Raw genomic sequence first — 17,324 nt, forward strand, 5'->3', positions numbered from 1 at the left:
ACCAGTTCTTGAGGAAACTTCCCTCTGCCTTACGCCGTTGGGTCAGTCGGAGTGACCCCCACAATGCGGATGAGCTTGTGGCCCTCGTAGAAAGGTACAATGCAGCAGAAGAGCACCCGCAACCCACAGTCGTGGAGCAACCCCACTACCCGAGGTTCCAGGACTCTTCCAGAGACGGTAAAAGGGTACCGGGGTTAAGGGGCGCTGAAGAGCGGCGACCACCTTCACGCAGCACCAGCAACAGTGGTTCGCACACTAAGGGCAATAGCCAACATGGGGAGCCGGGAAACGGCTCTAAGTGGGACACAGACTATGTACCTAAATGTGTAAATTGTCATGAGAGGGGCCACACAGCAAAAATCTGCCCACTAAATGATGAGCCCATGCAATGCAACAGCGTGGAACCTTATTCGCTGTTGTCCCAATGTATGGGCCCTAGCCCAGAGGACCCCTTGAATAACCATCTGTGGGCATTTGTAAAGGTTAATGGTAAGAGGGTTCGGGCACTTCTTGACTCTGGGAGCATGGTCACACTAGTGTCCGAATACCTCTTGCCCATTAAGAAGAAACAGGGAAACAGTTCACAAAGAGTGGCAATTTGTTGTATACATGGGGATAATCATGAATATTCCACTGTTGATGTTTTTTTTGAAACAGAGTTTGGTTCTTTAGATTTCAAGGTGGGTATTGTACCCAAACTGGCACATGATGTGTTAATAGGGACCGACTTTCCCCATTTTCTAAAAATGTGGTCCCCCGCTCAGAATAGCGCCCAGAGTTCAATAGCGGACCATAACGAAGTATTAGAAGAAACAAATCCTTTCCCTTTTTCAGAAATGGAGGTTGACGAGGGCCCAAATAAGAAGGGGGAAAAGGAGGAGTGCTGTAAAATTCCCTTCCCCATCACTACTTTGGTAGGGAATACCCCAAATCAAGATGTTGAGCAGACACTTACCACCCCAGAACCAGATAAGACCCTCGCTGACCTAGAGGTCAGTCCTGGGAGTTTTAAGAAGGCCCAGTGGGAGGACCCCACATTAGCGGTAGCAAGGGGAAATATACGGGACCAGAATAGTACTCCTGGCCAACCAGATAGGTCACTTGCTTACCCCTACTTCGAGGTAGAGAACGACCTAGTATATCGGGTTGATAAAAGGAAATCAGTTACAACTAAACAATTGTTGGTACCACGGACATTCCGTAACGTAGTATTACACCTCGCACATAGTCATCCATTGGGGGGACACCTAGGGGTGGAAAAGACAAAAGAAAAGGTTCTCCGAAGCTTCTATTGGCCTGGGGTTCTGGCAGAAATTACGAATTATTGTTCCTCATGCCCAGAATGTCAGATCACCGCCCCGTTCAAGGCGTACCGCAGCCCATTGGTACCCCTTCCCATAATAGAGGTATTGCTATGGATCTAGTAGGACCCCTAATAAAGTCTGCTAGGGGACATCAGCATATATTGGTAATATTAGATTATGCCACCCGATATCCGGAGGCAGTTCCCCTACGTAGCACCTCAGCTAAAAACATAGCAAAAGAGTTAGTAGTTCTGTTTTCCCGGGTCGGGATTCCTAAAGAGATTCTATCTGACCAGGGAACACCATTTATGTCCCAAGTAACGAAAGAGCTATGTAAACTCCTAAAAATCAAGCATCTCAGAACCTCAGTCTATCATCCACAAACAGATGGTTTAGTGGAAAGGTTCAATAAAACCTTAAAGAGCATGTTACGGCGGGCGGTTGATAAAGATGGGAAAAACTGGGATTGTTTGTTACCGTACCTCTTATTTGCCATTAGGGAAGTTCCCCAATCATCCACAGGCTTCTCCCCGTTTGAACTATTGTATGGCCGACACCCAAGGGGCTTACTGGATATAGCCAAAGAGACTTGGGAACACGAGGTTACCCCTTACAGAAGTGTAATAGAGCATGTTGCCCAGATGCAGGACCGCATTGCTGCAGTCCTACCCATAGTGAGGGAACACATGGAGAAAGCTCAAGAAGCACAGAGGAATACATATAATAAGGGTGCTAGGGTCAGAATTTTTTCTCCAGGTGATAGGGTACTAGTTCTGGTTCCCACCGTGGAGAGTAAATTCCTTGCTAAATGGCATGGGCCATATGAGGTCTTGGAAAGAGTGGGAGAAGTAAATTATAAGGTAAGACAGCCAGGTAGGAGGAAACCTGAGCAAATTTACCATATAAACCTACTCAAGCCCTGGAAAGATAGAGAAGTCTTGTTAACCCTAGTACCCCCAGGTCCGTCAGAGAATCAAGAAACTGACCCAGAGGTTAGCATAGCTGAAACCCTGTCTGTTCATCAGAAACGAGAGGTTCAGAATTTAGTGAAAAGAAACAAAGAAATCTTCTCTATACGGCCAGGTAGAACTAGCGTAATTGAACATGACCTAGTCTCTGAACCGGGGGTCCGAGTTAACCTTAAACCGTACCGAATCCCAGAGGCCAAAAGAAAGGCTATAAGTTTAGAGGTTAAAAAAATGCTAAAACTAGGTGTAATTGAGGAATCCCAAAGTGGGTGGAACAGCCCTATAGTCTTAGTCCCAAAGCCAGATGGTACAACAAGGTTTTGTAATGACTACCGGAAACTAAACGCGGTGTCAAAATTTGATACTTATCCTATGCCTAGGGTAGATGAACTTGTAGAGAGACTGGGCAAAGCCCGATATCTCACAACCCTAGACCTAACAAAAGGGTACTGGCAGGTTCCCCTCACAGAAAGGGCAAAAGAAAAGACAGCCTTCTCAACCCCAGACGGCCTCTTTCAGTATAAGGTGTTGCCTTTTGGCTTACATGGAGCTCCCGCCACATTCCAAAGAATGATGGATAAAATTTTAAAACCACATGCTCGGTATGCTGCCGCCTACCTGGATGATGTGGTAATCCATAGTGAAGATTGGCAATCCCACCTTCCAAAGGTCCAAGCTGTGCTTGACGCAGTCCGGTCTGCTGGACTAACTGCTAACCCCGCTAAATGCACTATTGGTCTGGAGGAGGCCAAGTATCTGGGATATTCTATTGGCAGAGGTTTACTCAAACCCCAAACACTCAAAGTGGAGGCGATACAAAATTGGCCAAGGCCAGTTACAAAAAAACAAGTAAGGACCTTTTTGGGGTTAATTGGGTACTATAGAAGGTTTATTCCCAATTTTGCAACTAAGGCAACCCCACTAACTGACCTCACAAAAGCAAGAGGACCGCTAATGGTAAAGTGGTCCCCCGAAACCGAACAGGCCTTTAGAAGCCTGAAAGAAGCTCTCTGTGCCCAACCAGTGTTGGTCACACCTGACTTCTCCAAAGAGTTCGTAGTCCAAACCGACGCATCTGAGGTAGGGCTGGGGGCGGTACTCTCCCAGGAGTCTCAAGGTGAGGAGCACCCCATCCTTTATTTAAGTAGGAAACTAAATCCCCAGGAGAAAAATTACTCCATAGTAGAGAAAGAGTGTCTCGCAATAAAGTGGGCTGTAGAGACGCTCAAATACTACCTGTTGGGGAGAAAATTCCGGTTGGTCACAGATCATGCACCCCTTACCTGGATGTGTCAAAACAGGGAAAAGAATGCTAGAGTGACCAGGTGGTTCCTAAGCCTACAACCCTTTAAATTTTCTGTGGAACACAGGTCAGGGCACAAACATGGCAATGCTGACGGGTTGTCAAGGATGCACTCCCTAATATCCATGGTCGCTCATCCCTCGAGGTCTGAGCTGGGGGGGAGGATATGTGACAGAAACCAGGGGATGGTAATAAATTCCGTATATAGGGCTCCCAGGATACTGAACAGTTTCTATCCTGTTTGGCCTGGGAGTGCAGCCTTATAATACATACACTCCATCCCACAGTTTGGCAAGCGCTGGAACTGAGGGATGAGAGATCCAGACCAGAGTTTGTCTGCTGCCTGATTTCTGTCACCTGTCATGCTAATTAGGAATCAGGTATGAAAGACTGATTTCCTGTTTGCTCTGGTCTCCCCACAAGAGCCAGGAGGCTGGAAGGCTGCTGAACTACAGAGGGGAGAAGCCTCTTCCCCAAACAGGTTCAATCTTTCTGTTCATTTGTGTAAGACTGCAAAAGTACCGTGTTTTGATGTTGGAAGTGGAAAAGCCACTTCCAACCCTGAGTCAGGGATATCTAAGTTAAGTTATCGCTCAGGTGAGCAGCTTTTGTTTTGATCTGTTTTCTGTTGTATGCACTGTGGCAGTCTCAGTGCCTGGGACTGAATAAACCAGGCATAGCCTGTTTAAAGGAACAGTACGTGACGCCTCATCATTTAACCTACCCTAAAAGACCGTGTTCTAAACAGTCCCGGACAAACGACGGAGCCCCGGAGTAAGCCGTTTGTCACAATACACATACACATACACATACACACACACACACACACACACACACACACACACACACACACACACACACACACACACACACACACACACACACACACACACACACACACACACACGTAATTATGTAACAAGGACTAATTGTATAAATGTACTGCAATACAATAAATAAACCGTTATGTCAAAAACGAAGGTTGTTCTTACTAGGAATTTATTCAATTTCTTTTTTTTAAAGTGGGGCTGGGGGCGGGGCTAAGTGGCGAGTAGATTTTTTTTTGTTGGTGATCTGTCGACAACTCTTGTGTCTCGCTCTGTCTCGCTCTGTCCCCCTTCCCCCCCGACTGGGACCCTGCATCTACCAACGGTCGCATGCCGTCACACAGGATTGTCTCTTAGCTGAAAATAGCCACAACCCGACCCAGCTATTCCAGTCAATATTGGATAGCTGTTATTTGGACCTATGATTCCAAGTTACCAAACATCTCAAACTCTGACCTCTGTGATTTTACCATTTGTTATGTACCCTTCTCTTTACCCCCCTTTATTTTAACACGGTTAAGTTAGGTTTTAATTCTGTCACTAATTTCACATAACTCATTACTAGTATTGAGTGCACCCTATAGGGGCTGGTTTTCTTTCATTTGTGTACAAAATATCATGTATCAAGTATATGGTTCCCAACTGAAACAATTATTAAACACAAATAAAATGCATATTTACTCAACTTTTCATTCTAAAGATTTTTTTTTTTTATTATGTATTTTAAAAATATGCCTCTGGTAAATTTAAAGGATTTGTGTTATGTTTATATTCACTGAACATTTTGAAGTTGTGATGAAACAACAACAAACTAAGTTATATTGAAATGTACACTGAAAATATGATTGTGCTTCTAGGTGTTAAACCGCCTGACTTTTGCATCTACCCTTTCTCACTTGCGGAGATTGAATTCTCCTATTGGCAGAGATGGCAAACTTGCGAAACCCAGACAATTGCATAACACTCTGTGGGGGATGGTTTGCCCCGCTGAGACCCCAGAGGTAAGCTTCTTCGTTCCAGCCACTATTGTTTGAAGTAGTATGATTTATATCAAGCAGTAGATCATTTTTGTTCTCTTAATGGAAAGCTTATGTAGTTCCTGGAGGATTATTGGAAGCTTGAGCAGATGTATGTGGAGAGTGTTAGCTAGGTAATAGACTAATTGGGTTGAAATTATACTTTGCAGAGCTCATGTACTCTGTGCCCAGGACATACTTGAAAACGAGAGGTAACTCTCAATGTATTACTTCCTGGTAAAATATTTTATAAATAAATAAATGTACACATAACCTTTGAGCTTTCAAACCAATGTGAGCTAATATAGAGCAATACACAGCTGTGCTATCACATTAAACTGCTTGTTTACTCTCAATATGTACAGTTGTTTTGCTTGTCCTCTCTGACCAGGCGATATAGAGGATGATGGGAATGTTCTGTAGTAATCAGCCTATTTTGTACATCTTGTAGGGTCATGCTGTAGGACTTGTGAAGAACTTGGCATTAATGGCCTATATTTCAGTTGGGTCTCAGCCTTCACCAATATTAGAGTTTTTGGAAGAATGGAGTATGGAAAATCTTGAAGAAATATCTCCAGCCGCCATTGCAGAGTATGTATAAATAGTTGCATTCAGGAAAATATATGCAAATACAAATGCAGTTTAAATTAAGCAATAAAATGCAGGATGTAGTCTATTGTTCGTTCTTATAAAGAACAATTTCAACACACACCCTGCTTTCATTCATCACAAAACCTTGTACACCAGTTGAAGTAATTAGTCCCGCTCCTTTGAGCATTTTGGTATGTTTTATGACTATGCAGCCATAGATTTTAACATACACATTAAATACAGGTTCAAAATTTTTTTTTTTTTTTTCTTTTAATAATTATAAACCGTTTAATCATTCATAAGGGGACTTTTTTTTCAGCAATTGTCTGTGATAAGTTCAAGCAAACAGGTTTCATTTAAATTGTAGTTTATTGTTTGGCTTATTACTATGGAAGCTGTTTTTCCCAAATATTGTCTATGCTAATACTCCCCACATCCCATTGAATGTTTTCCTTCCTCTTTTCAGATGTATATCAGAATTAGTCCTTTTTTCCTGTCACCCATGGCAGTGGCACCGTAGGATTAAGTCCATCCTTGGCTTGAGTAGGACAGGCAATTTGAATTCTGCAGGTAGTACCATAAAAGGCCACTCCTCCCTGCAGGTAGTCCTTTTCCTGTCCTACAGCTAGGGGAAGTGTTTGTTATTTTGTATAGGACTCACCAGATTGCTGCTAGTGGAGTTAATCCAGGGGGTCGTCAGCCTCTCTCCTGCATCCCCAACACACGAGCACCGTGGGCGGTTCCTTTGTCTGAGGCCCATGCGATCGGACAGAATACAAATTCGTCTCAGTACCCAGTGGTAACAGAGAGGTGATAGGAGATATGCTTTTTTTTTTTTTTTTTGCATGGTGTCCCCACGTGGTTGAATGGATCACTCCAGTCGTCTTGTGTGCTCTCCCCACACGCAGGCACGCGCCCGGTTGTGTAGAAATGCCTTCAGCGCTCTGAACAAACTGACAAAGTCAGATGTGACGGCCTCAGAAAAATTAAAGCTTTCTGCCGCATGAATGCTGTGCAGAAAGGAAAACAAGTCAGCTGGACGGATTGCATAAATCAGAATGAAGCCTGCTGCAAGCAAGGGTCGCTTCCTAAAACAAGGCAAGTCCTTAGTTTAGTGATACAGCCAGAAGAGGGAACTTTGAAAATGGCAATGGAGGTTCTGCCACAAAAAAAGAAAGTTGATTAAAAAAAAAATATATATATATATGTATGTATATATGTATGTACAGTTAGGTCCGGAAATAATTGGACACTGATAAATGTTTGTTATTTTGGCTGTGTACCAAAATAAATTCAAGTTACAGTTAAATAATGAATATGGGGTTAAAGTGCAGTCTATCAGCTTTAATTTGAGGGTATTCACATCCAAATTGGAGGATGGGTTTAGGAATTAATGTCGCGGCCGAGTTTATTCTTACATTTGCCCGGTCTCGGCCGTGACAGTAACCGGGCGCGCGCCGGGGTGTCCCGTGCGCGCGCCGAAGCCTCGGAGGAGCGGTCCTCTGATTGGGGCTTCCCCCTCCCCTCTCCGGGTCCCCCGGAACCCCCCACCGCCGTCCTCCACATCGCGGGACACCAGGGCTCCCTCGGTGACGCGCGGCACGCCGAGGGGATTTGGCTAGCAAGCCGGGAAATCTCCCGGCTTGCGGAACTAGCCCACTAAGAATTAAACGTGTCGCCAGTGTACATCTCTTTAATATGTAGCTCCCTCTTTTTCAAGGGACCAAAAGTAATTGGACAATTGACTCAAAAGCTGTTTCATGGACAGGTGTGGGCTATTCCTTCGTTATTTCATCACTAGCTGAGAGACCCGGCGTTGCCCGGGATGTAATGTTCCCGCTCCCCTCTCTCTCCTCTCTCCTCCCCCCTCTCTCTGTTTGTCCCCCATTCACATCAATGCAGTCCCCCCCTCCCTCCTTTACAGCTTCATGCAGTGTGTGTGCGTCAGTCAGTGTGTGTGTGCGCGCTTGCGCGTCAGTGAGTCTGACGCAGAAAGAAAAACAGACTGACTGACTGACGCGCACACAGTCAGTGTGTGCGTGCGTGTGTGCGGCAGTCAGTGTTTGTTTTCATCATCAATTAAGCAGGTAAAAGGTCTGGAGTTGATTCCAGGAAGCTGTTGCTGTGAACCCACAACATGCGGTCGAAAGAGCTCTCAATGCAAGTGAAACAGGGCATCCTTAGGCTGCAAAAATAACCAAAAAAAAACATCAGAGAGACAGAAGAAACATTAGGAGTGGCCAAATCTACAGTTTGGTACATTGTGAGAAAAAAAAGAACGCACTGGTGAGCTCTGCAACACAAAAAGGACTGGGCATTCACGGAAGACAACAGGGGTGGATGATCGTAGGATCCTTCCATGGTAAAGAAAAACCACTTCACAACATCCAGCCAAGTGAAGAACACTCTCCAGGAGGTAGGCATATCATTATCCAAGTCTACCATAAAGAGAAGACTTCACGAGAGCAAATACAAAGGGTTCACCACAGGGTGCAAACCATTCATAGTTACATAGTTACATAGTAGATGAGGTTGAAAAAAGACGTAGGTCCATCAAGTTCAACCTATGCTAAATTTAGACAACAGATACTTTATCCTATATCTATACTTACTTATTGATCCAGAGGAAGGCCCCATTAAGGGGAAAAATTAATTCCTTCCTGACTCCAAGAATTGGCAATCGGATTAATCCCTGGATCAACATCCTTCCCATGTATACTTATTTGATATATCCCTGTATACCTTCCCCATCTAAAAAGATGTCCAACCTTTTTTTGAACAAATCTATTGTATCTGCCATCACAGTCTCCATGGGTAATGAATTCCACATTTTAACTGCCCTTACTGTAAAGAACCCTTTCCTTTGTTGCTGGTGAAATTTCCTTTCCTCCAACCTTAAGGGATGGCCCTGAGTCCTTTGTACTGCCCGTGGGATGAATAGTTCTTTTGAAAGCTCCTAGTATTGTCCCTGAATATATTTGTATATAGTTATCATATCCCCTCTTAGACACCTCTTTTCTAATGTAAATAAATCTAATTTAGCTAGCCTCTCCTCATAAGTTAGAATGTCCATCCCCTTTATTAATTTGGTGGCTCTTCTCTGCACTCTCTCTAGTTCCATAATGTCTTTTCTTAGGATTGGTGCCCAAAATTGTACTCCATATTCAAGGTGTGGTCTTACTAGTGCTTTGTAAAGGGGCATAATTATGTTTACTTCCCTTCCATCCATTGCCCGTTTGATGCAAGATAAGATCTTGTTTGCCTTTGCAGCTACTGCATGACATTGGGCACTATTGCTAAGCCTACTGTCTACAAGCACTCCTAAATCCTTCTCCATCAAGGATTCCCCCAATATATCTCCATTTAATTTGTAAGTCGCCTTTTTATTCTTGCATCCAAAATGCATAACCTTACATTTATCTGTATTAAACCTCATCTGCCATTTACCTGCCCACGTTTCCAGTCTCTCCAAGTCCTTCTGAGATTACTACTTGTATAGTATACAAATACTTGTGTCTTTTTTTTTAATGCATTTTTCTCCACAATAATACCTTTAAGTGCTTTGCCTAGGTTACCACCATATTTCTCCCCCATCCCCAAAATTGTTTTACACATCGTTCCATAACTACATAGTTACATAGTAGATGAGGTTGAAAAAAGACATAGGTCCATCAAGTTCAACCTATGCTAAATTTAGACAATAGATACTTTATCCTATATCTATACTTACTTATTGATCCAGAGGAAGGCAAACAAAAAACCCCGTGAAGTGCGTGGCATTCGAAAAAAAAAAATACCCAAACAAACCGGAGATGTTGGAGAATAAAAGGGGCCGTGACAGTATTGTCCCCGAATATATTTGTACATAGTTATCATATCCCCTTTTAGACGCATCTTTTCTAATGTAAATAAATCTAATTTAGCTAGTCTCTCCTCATAAATTAGATTGTCCATCCTTTTTTAATTTGGTGGCTTTTCTCTGCACTCTCTCTAGTTCCATAATGTCTTTTCTTAGGATTGGTGCCCAAAATTGTACTCCATATTCAAGGTGTGGTCTTACTAATGCTTTGTAAAGGGGCATAATTATGTTTACTTCCCTTCCATCCATTGCCCGTTTGATGCAAGATAAGATCTTGTTTGCCTTTGCAGCTACTGCATGACTTTGGGCACTATTGCTAAGCCTGCTGTCTACAAGCAGTCCTAAATCCTTCTCCATCAAGGATTCCCCCAATATATCTCCATTCAATTTGTAAATCGCCTTTTTATTCTTGCATCCCAAATGCATAACCTTACATTTATCTGTATTAAACCTCATCTGCCATTTACCTGCCCACGTTTCCAGTCTCTCCAAGTTCTTCTGAAGAGAAATTACATCCTGCTCTGATTCTATTACCTTACACAATTTAGTATCATCAGCAAAGATGGAGACTTTGCTCTCGATCCCAACCTCAAGGTCATTAATAAACAAGTTAAAAAGCAGGGGTCCCAGTACCGATCCCTGAGGTACTCCACTCACGACTTTAGCCCAACCTGAAAAAGTTCCATTTATGACAACCCTCTATTGTCTGTCCTTTAACCAGTTTTCAATCCATGTGCATATATTATTACTGAGTACAATTTTTTCTTTATTTTGTACACCAACCTCTTGTGTGAAACCGTATCAAAAGCCTTTGCAAAATCTATGTAGACCACATCAACTGCATTACCCTGGTCTAAATTCCTACTTACCTCCTCAAAGAAACAAATAAGGTTAGTTTGGCAAGATCTATCCTTCATAAATCCATGCTGACTATTACTAATAATTTTGTTTTCCATTAGGTATTCCTGAATATTATCCCGTATTAAACCTTACATTCCTTATAATTCTGATACGATGTCTCCGTCCCTTCTGACTTAAAGAATCTAAACGCCTTCCTCTTCTTGTCCATTTCCTCCCCTACCTGTTTATTTAACCACATGGGTTTTGACTTATTTCTTTTATACTTATTACCCAAGGGTATACACTGGTAAGTGTGCTTTTCTAACAATGTTTTATAGACTGCCCATTTATCTTCTACATTTTCCCTGCAAAAAACATCCCATTGTATTACTACTAGATTAGACCTCAGTTTATTAAAATCTGCCTTTCTAAAGTTTAAAGTCTTTGTTGAACCCAAGTAATCTGTTTTTTGATCATTTATTTCAAATGAGACCATGTTATGATCACAGTTACCCAAATGTTCCAGGACTTGAATATTTGTTATTACTTCTACATTGTTTGATATGACCAAATCCAGAACTGCCCCTCTCCTGGTTGGTTCCTCAATCATTTGGGTCATATAATTGTCTTTAAGCACCCCCAAAAACCTGTTTCCTTTTGTTGTAACGCTAATCTCATTGCCCCAGTCTGTGCCTGGATAATTAAAATCCCCCATTATGCAAACATGACCCAGTTTTGATGCCTTCTCCATTTGCAAAAGTATTTTAGCTTCCTCAATCTCACAGATTAATATTAAGATGGTTAATAGCATATTCCCACAAACATTTTCTTTATACTTTTACCTCCACTGCTAATTTCTATCCACAAAGTCTCTACATTTTCATAATTCCCTTCATAGACATCATCCCTTATAATAGGTTTTAGATCCGGTTTAACATATAAACATACCCTACCTCCCCTTCTCTACCCTTTTGTTAGGTCTAGGGTCGTGAGATATCGGGCTTTGCCCAGTCTCTCTACCAGTTCATCAACCCTGGGCATAGGATAAGTATCAAATTTTGACACAGCGTTTAGTTTACGGTAGTCATTGCAAAACCTTGTTGTACCGTCTGGCTTTGGGACTAAAACTATAGGGCTGTTCCACCCACTTTGGGATTCCTCAATTACGCCTAGTTTTAGCATTTTTTTTAACCTCTAAACTTATAGCCTCTCTTTTGGCCTCTGGGATTCGGTACGGTTTAAGGTTAACTCGGACCCCCGGTTCAGAGACTGGGTCATGTTCAATTACGCTAGTTCTACCTGGCTGTGTAGAGAAGACTCCTTTGTTTCTTCTCACTAAATTCTGGACCTCTCGTTTCTGATGAACGGACAGGGTTTCAGCTATGCTAACCTCTGGGTCAGTTTCTCGATTCTCTGACGGACCTGGGGGTACTAGGGTTAACAAGACCTCTCTATCTTTCCAGGGCTTAAGTAGGTTTATATGGTAAATTTGCTTAGGTTTCCTCCTACCTGGCTGTCTCACCTTGTAATTTATTTCTCCCACTCTTTCCAAGACCACATATGGCCCATGCCACTTGGCAAGGAATTTACTCTCTACGGTGGGAACCAGAACTAGCACCCTATCGCCTGGAAAAAAATTCTGACCGTAGCACCCTTATTATATGTATTCCTCTGTGCCTCTTGAGCTTTTTCCATGTGTTCCCTCACTACAGGTAGGACTGCAGCTATGCGGTCCTGCATCTGGGCAACATGCTCTATTACACTTCTGTATGGGGTAACCTCGTGTTCCCAAGTCTCTTTGGCTATATCCAGTAAGCCCCTTGGGTGTCGGCCATACAATAGTTCAAACGGGGAGAAGCCTCCTTAATGGCAAATAACAGGTATGGTAACAAACAATCCCAGTTTTTCCCATCCTTATCGACCGCCCGGCGTAACATGCTCTTTAACGTTTTATTGAACCGTTCCACTAAACCATCTGTTTGTGGATGATAGACTGAGGTTCTGAGATACTTGATTTTTAGGAGTTTACATAACTCTTTTGTTACTTGGTACATAAATTGTGTTCCCTGGTCAGTTAAGATCTCTTTAGGAATTCCGACCCGGGTAAACCGAACTATTAACTCTTTTGCTATGTTTTTAGCAGAGGTGCTACGTAGGGGAATTGCCTCCGGATATCGGGTGGCATAATCTAATATTACCAATATATGCTGATGTCCCCTAGCAGACTTTATTAGGGGTCCTACTAGATCCATAGCAATCCGGTCAAATGGTACATCTATTATGGGAAGGGGTACCAATGGGCTACGATACGCTTTGAACGGGGCGGTGATCTGACATTCTGGGCATGAGGAGCAATAATTTGTCATTTCTGCCAGAACCCCAGGCCAATAGAAGCTTCGGAGACCCTTTTCTTTTGTCTTTTCCACCCCTAGGTGTCCCCCCAATGGGTGACTGTGTGTGAGGTGTAATACTACATTACAGAATGTCCGTGGTACCAACAATTGTTTAGTTATAATTGATTTCCTTTTATCAACCCGATATACTAGGTCATTCTCTACCTCGAAGTAGGGGTAGGCAAGTGACCTATCTAGTTGGCCCGGAGTACTATTCTGGTCCCGTATATTCCCCCTTGCTTCCGCTAATGCGGGGTCTTCCCACTGGGCCTTCTTAAAACTCCCAGGACTGACCTCTAGGTCAGCGAAGGTCTTATCCTGTTCTGGGGTGGTAAGCGCCTGTTCAACATTTTGATTTGGGGTATTCCCTGCCAAGGTGGCCATGGGAAAAGGGATTTTACAGCACTCTTCCTCTTTCCCCTTTTTATTTGGGCCCTCGTCAACCTCCATTTCTGAAAAAGGGAAAGGATTTATTTCTTCTGTTACTTCTTTATGGTCCGCTATTGAACTCTGGGCGCTATTCTGAGAGGAGGACCACATTTTTAGAAAATGGGGAAAGTCGGTCCCTATTAACACATCATGTGCCAGTTTGGGTACTATACCCACTTTGAAATGTAAAGAACAAAACTCTGTTTCAATAAGAACATCAACAGTGGAATATTCGTGATTATCCCCATGTATACAACAAATTGCCTCTCTTTGTGAACTGTTTACCTGTTTTTTCCCAATAGGCAACAGTTATTCGGACACTAGTGTAACCATACTCCCAGAGTCAAGTAGTGCCCGAACTCTCTTACCATTTACCTTTACAAATGCCCAGAGATGGTTATTCAAGGGGTCCTCTGGGCTAGGGCCCATTCATTGAGACCACAACGAATAAGGTTCAACACTGTTGCATTGCATTGGTTCAGTATTTAGTGGGCAAACTTTCGCAGTGTGGCCCCTCTCATAACCATTTACACATTTAGGTACATAGTCTGTGTCCCCCTTAGAGCCCTTTTTCGGCTCTCCATGTTGGCTGTTGCCCTTAGTATGCGAGCCACTGTTGCTGGTGCTGTGTGAAGGCGGTCGTCGCTCTTCAGCCCCCCTTAACCCTGGTACCCTTTTACCGTCTCTGCTAGAGTCCTGGAACCTTGGGTAGTGGGGATGTTACATGACTGTGGGTTGCAGGTGATCTTCTGCTGCATTGTACCTTTCTACGAGGGCCACCAGCTCGTCTACATTGTGGGGGTCACTGACCCAATGGCGTAGGGCAGAGGGAAGTTTCCTCAAGAACTGGTCCATGACCAACTGTTCCACGATGTGGCTTGCTAAGTTTATCTCGGGTTGTAGCCACTTCCGAGCGAGGTGGATGAGGTCATACATCTGGGATCGGGTGGCTTTATCCAACGTGAAGGACCATGCGTGGAACCTTTGGGTGCGAACGGGCGTGGTTACGCCGAGGCGGACGAAGATCTCTAACTTCAATTTTGTAAGTAAGCCTTCTGGGGTTCGCCGCTTAAGAAGGGTGCGAGTAGACTGGCCCACTCAGCTTCTGGCCAACCCTCTCTCTGTGCCGTGCGTTCAAAAGTGAGAAGATAGATTTCAACATCATCCGAGGGCCCCATCTTCTGAAGGTAGTGGCTTGCCCTGGTCATTTTCGGGACTGGGGCTGCCTTCCAGTTGAGTCTTAATGATAGTCTCTCTCAGGAACTCGAGTTCCTGCTGTAAGCCCTGGGTGAACCGTTGTCGCTCCTCTCTCAGCAAGCGGTTTGTCTCTTGCTGGGTTGCATTCGCGTTTTGCAGAGCTGCATTCGCCTCTTGCAGGGCTGCATTCGTCTGTTGCTGGTTTGCATTTGTCTCTTGATGGGCTATTAACAGCTGTTGCTGGGTTTCATTCGCGTCTTTCTGGGCAGCAACATTGCGTACCAGCGCGCTCACCACGTCTTCCATCTTGTTTGGAAAAAAAAACTTTTTTTTTTTTTTAAAGTTCTTTTACCCGCAGACCTTTTAGTGTTCTGCCCGCATTCTCCCCATTTATGACAAACGGCTTACTCCGGGGCTCCGCCGTCTGTCCAGGACTGTTAGAACACGGTCTTTTAGGGTAGGTTAAATGACGAGGCGTAACGTGCTGTTCCTTTAAACAGGCTACTGCCTGGTTTATTCAGTCCCAGGCACAAAGAAACACAAGCAAAACAAAAGCCTGCTCACCCGAGCAATAACTTAACTGAGGTTTTTCCTGACTAGGATTGGGGCGGCTTATCCGCTTCCAATAAACAAAAATAAGGAACTTTGCAGTTTGATAAAGGTACAAAATGATTTAACCTGTTTGGGGAGTGGCTTTTCCCCTCTCTGCTTCCAGCAGCTTTCCTGCCTCCAGTCTCTTGGGGAGAGGGAAGAGGAACCAGGAAATCAGCCTTAAATACCTGATTTCTAACTAGCAGGACAGGTGACAGAAATCAGGCAGCAGACAAACTCTGGTCTGGATCCCTCATCCCTCAGTTCCAGCACTTGCCAAACTGTGGGATGAAGTGCATGCATTCTGAGGCTGCACTTTTCAGCCTAAACAGGATAGACTGTTCAGTATCCTGGGAGCCCTATATATGGAATTTATTACCATACCCTGGTTTCTGTCACAATATTAAAAGGTTTCAAGGTTCTGCGTACATGAAGACAATAATAAACAGGCACAGAATGCTACAATGTAGCTGTTACCACTCGTTGGGAACTGGATCTGGACCGCACAGGAACGTGGTCATCAGGTGTCTTTATCCCACACTTTTGGTCTGATACCAGAGTAGATGTGCAGCCGCTGTTCAGCCGATGGGATGCTCAGATTGTCTATTAATCATGTCCCCAAAGTCCAGATAGAAATGTCCAGTATAGATGGGAACGAGGAGTAGTAGAAGCAACAATCTCAACCTTGTGTCAGCGTCTGACTCGCGGCACCTCGATGTGTGCCGTCGAGTGTTGATTACGTCACAGTACAGGCGCCGGTAGGGGAGAAGTGCTTAATTCAATGTAAACTCGCAGGATAATTACAATAACCACAAGGACATACAGTCAGGTCATTGAGTGGTAGCTTCCAATGTGTTTCGTAGCACTAATAACTACTTCATCAGGGAATAAAATTTATTGAACCAATGTCCAGAATAAATATCACTCAATCTCCTGTGATTGGCTAGATACCATACACAAAATAGCCAATCACCAAGCACCGAGTAGATTAACACACAGCTGCACATACAAGCAACTAAACCGTTGCTGAAATAATTCACTTTAATACCAATGTTAAAAATAAATATGTATAATTATTCAAAAACATGCTAAAAATTATAATAAAAACATAAAAACAATAATAAAAACATATGGCAATGAATGAACTCTGCAAAGATACTGCAAAATAGAAACACAGGATTAATAACAGTTCTTAAACATAAAACAGGAATGAGACTCCAACTGGTAAATCCAGAAAGTTTCTTGTACAGAGAGACTTTTAATTCTATTGTCCCTATAGGAACAATTCTAATACCCTTACATCTGAGAGTGGATGGATCCTTATTGTGATGCACTAAAAAAATGCAGAGATTTTATTTATAAAATGTTTTACCAGGAAGTAATACATTGAGAGTTGCCTCTCGTTTTCAAGTATGTCCTGGACATAGTTAATATGACAAATAATACATGGTTACAAATACAATTACGTAAATGAACAGGATATACATTATATACAATACATTGCATGCACAGTTAGAGAAGATGTATATTATAGGCTTATGTAACAGTTACAGACCAGATTAAAATTTGAGACAGCCTTAGTTTTGAAAGAACGTAAACTGGTGGTGGATGTAGTAGGTTGTTCCAGTTTTGGGGTACACGGTAAGAGAAGGAGGAGCGGCCGGATACTTTGTTGAGCCTTGGGACCATGAACAGTCTTTTGGAGTCAGATCTCAGATGATAAGTGCTGCATGTGGTAGGGGTGAGGAGCTTGCCCAGAAAGTATTTGAAGGCAAGACAGGAAAAGTGAACTTTGCGCCTAGACTCGAGTGATGACCAATCTAGTTCTTTGAGCATTGATAGACTGTTTTTCATACCAATGTTTGATATTCCTAATATGTTCTTGGATCCGCACTTTAGACATCTCTTAGTACGGCCCACATATTGAATCTTGCATGCACATTCTATTAGGTATATCACATGGGTTGAATTACAATTAATAAAGCCCTCGATCTTGAACTCCTCGT

The 17,324-nt window shown here is 43.2% G+C and overlaps 1 protein-coding gene across 5 annotated transcripts in view; it reads left to right on the top strand.

Annotated features, from left to right (window-relative positions):
* Window positions 1-17,324, top strand: part of POLR2B (RNA polymerase II subunit B) — a 299,158-nt gene that overhangs the window by 184,709 nt on the left and 97,125 nt on the right. For all 5 annotated transcript variants that reach the window (XM_075603624.1, XM_075603633.1, XM_075603642.1 and 2 more), the window contains 2 exons: window positions 5,260-5,403; window positions 5,870-6,009. In XM_075603624.1, coding sequence (XP_075459739.1) covers window positions 5,260-5,403; window positions 5,870-6,009 — 284 coding nt within the window. The remainder of the gene's footprint in view (window positions 1-5,259; window positions 5,404-5,869; window positions 6,010-17,324) is intronic.

Source organism: Ascaphus truei, chromosome 1 (genome assembly GCF_040206685.1).
Source record: "Ascaphus truei isolate aAscTru1 chromosome 1, aAscTru1.hap1, whole genome shotgun sequence".
NCBI classification, from domain to species: domain Eukaryota; kingdom Metazoa; phylum Chordata; class Amphibia; order Anura; family Ascaphidae; genus Ascaphus; species Ascaphus truei.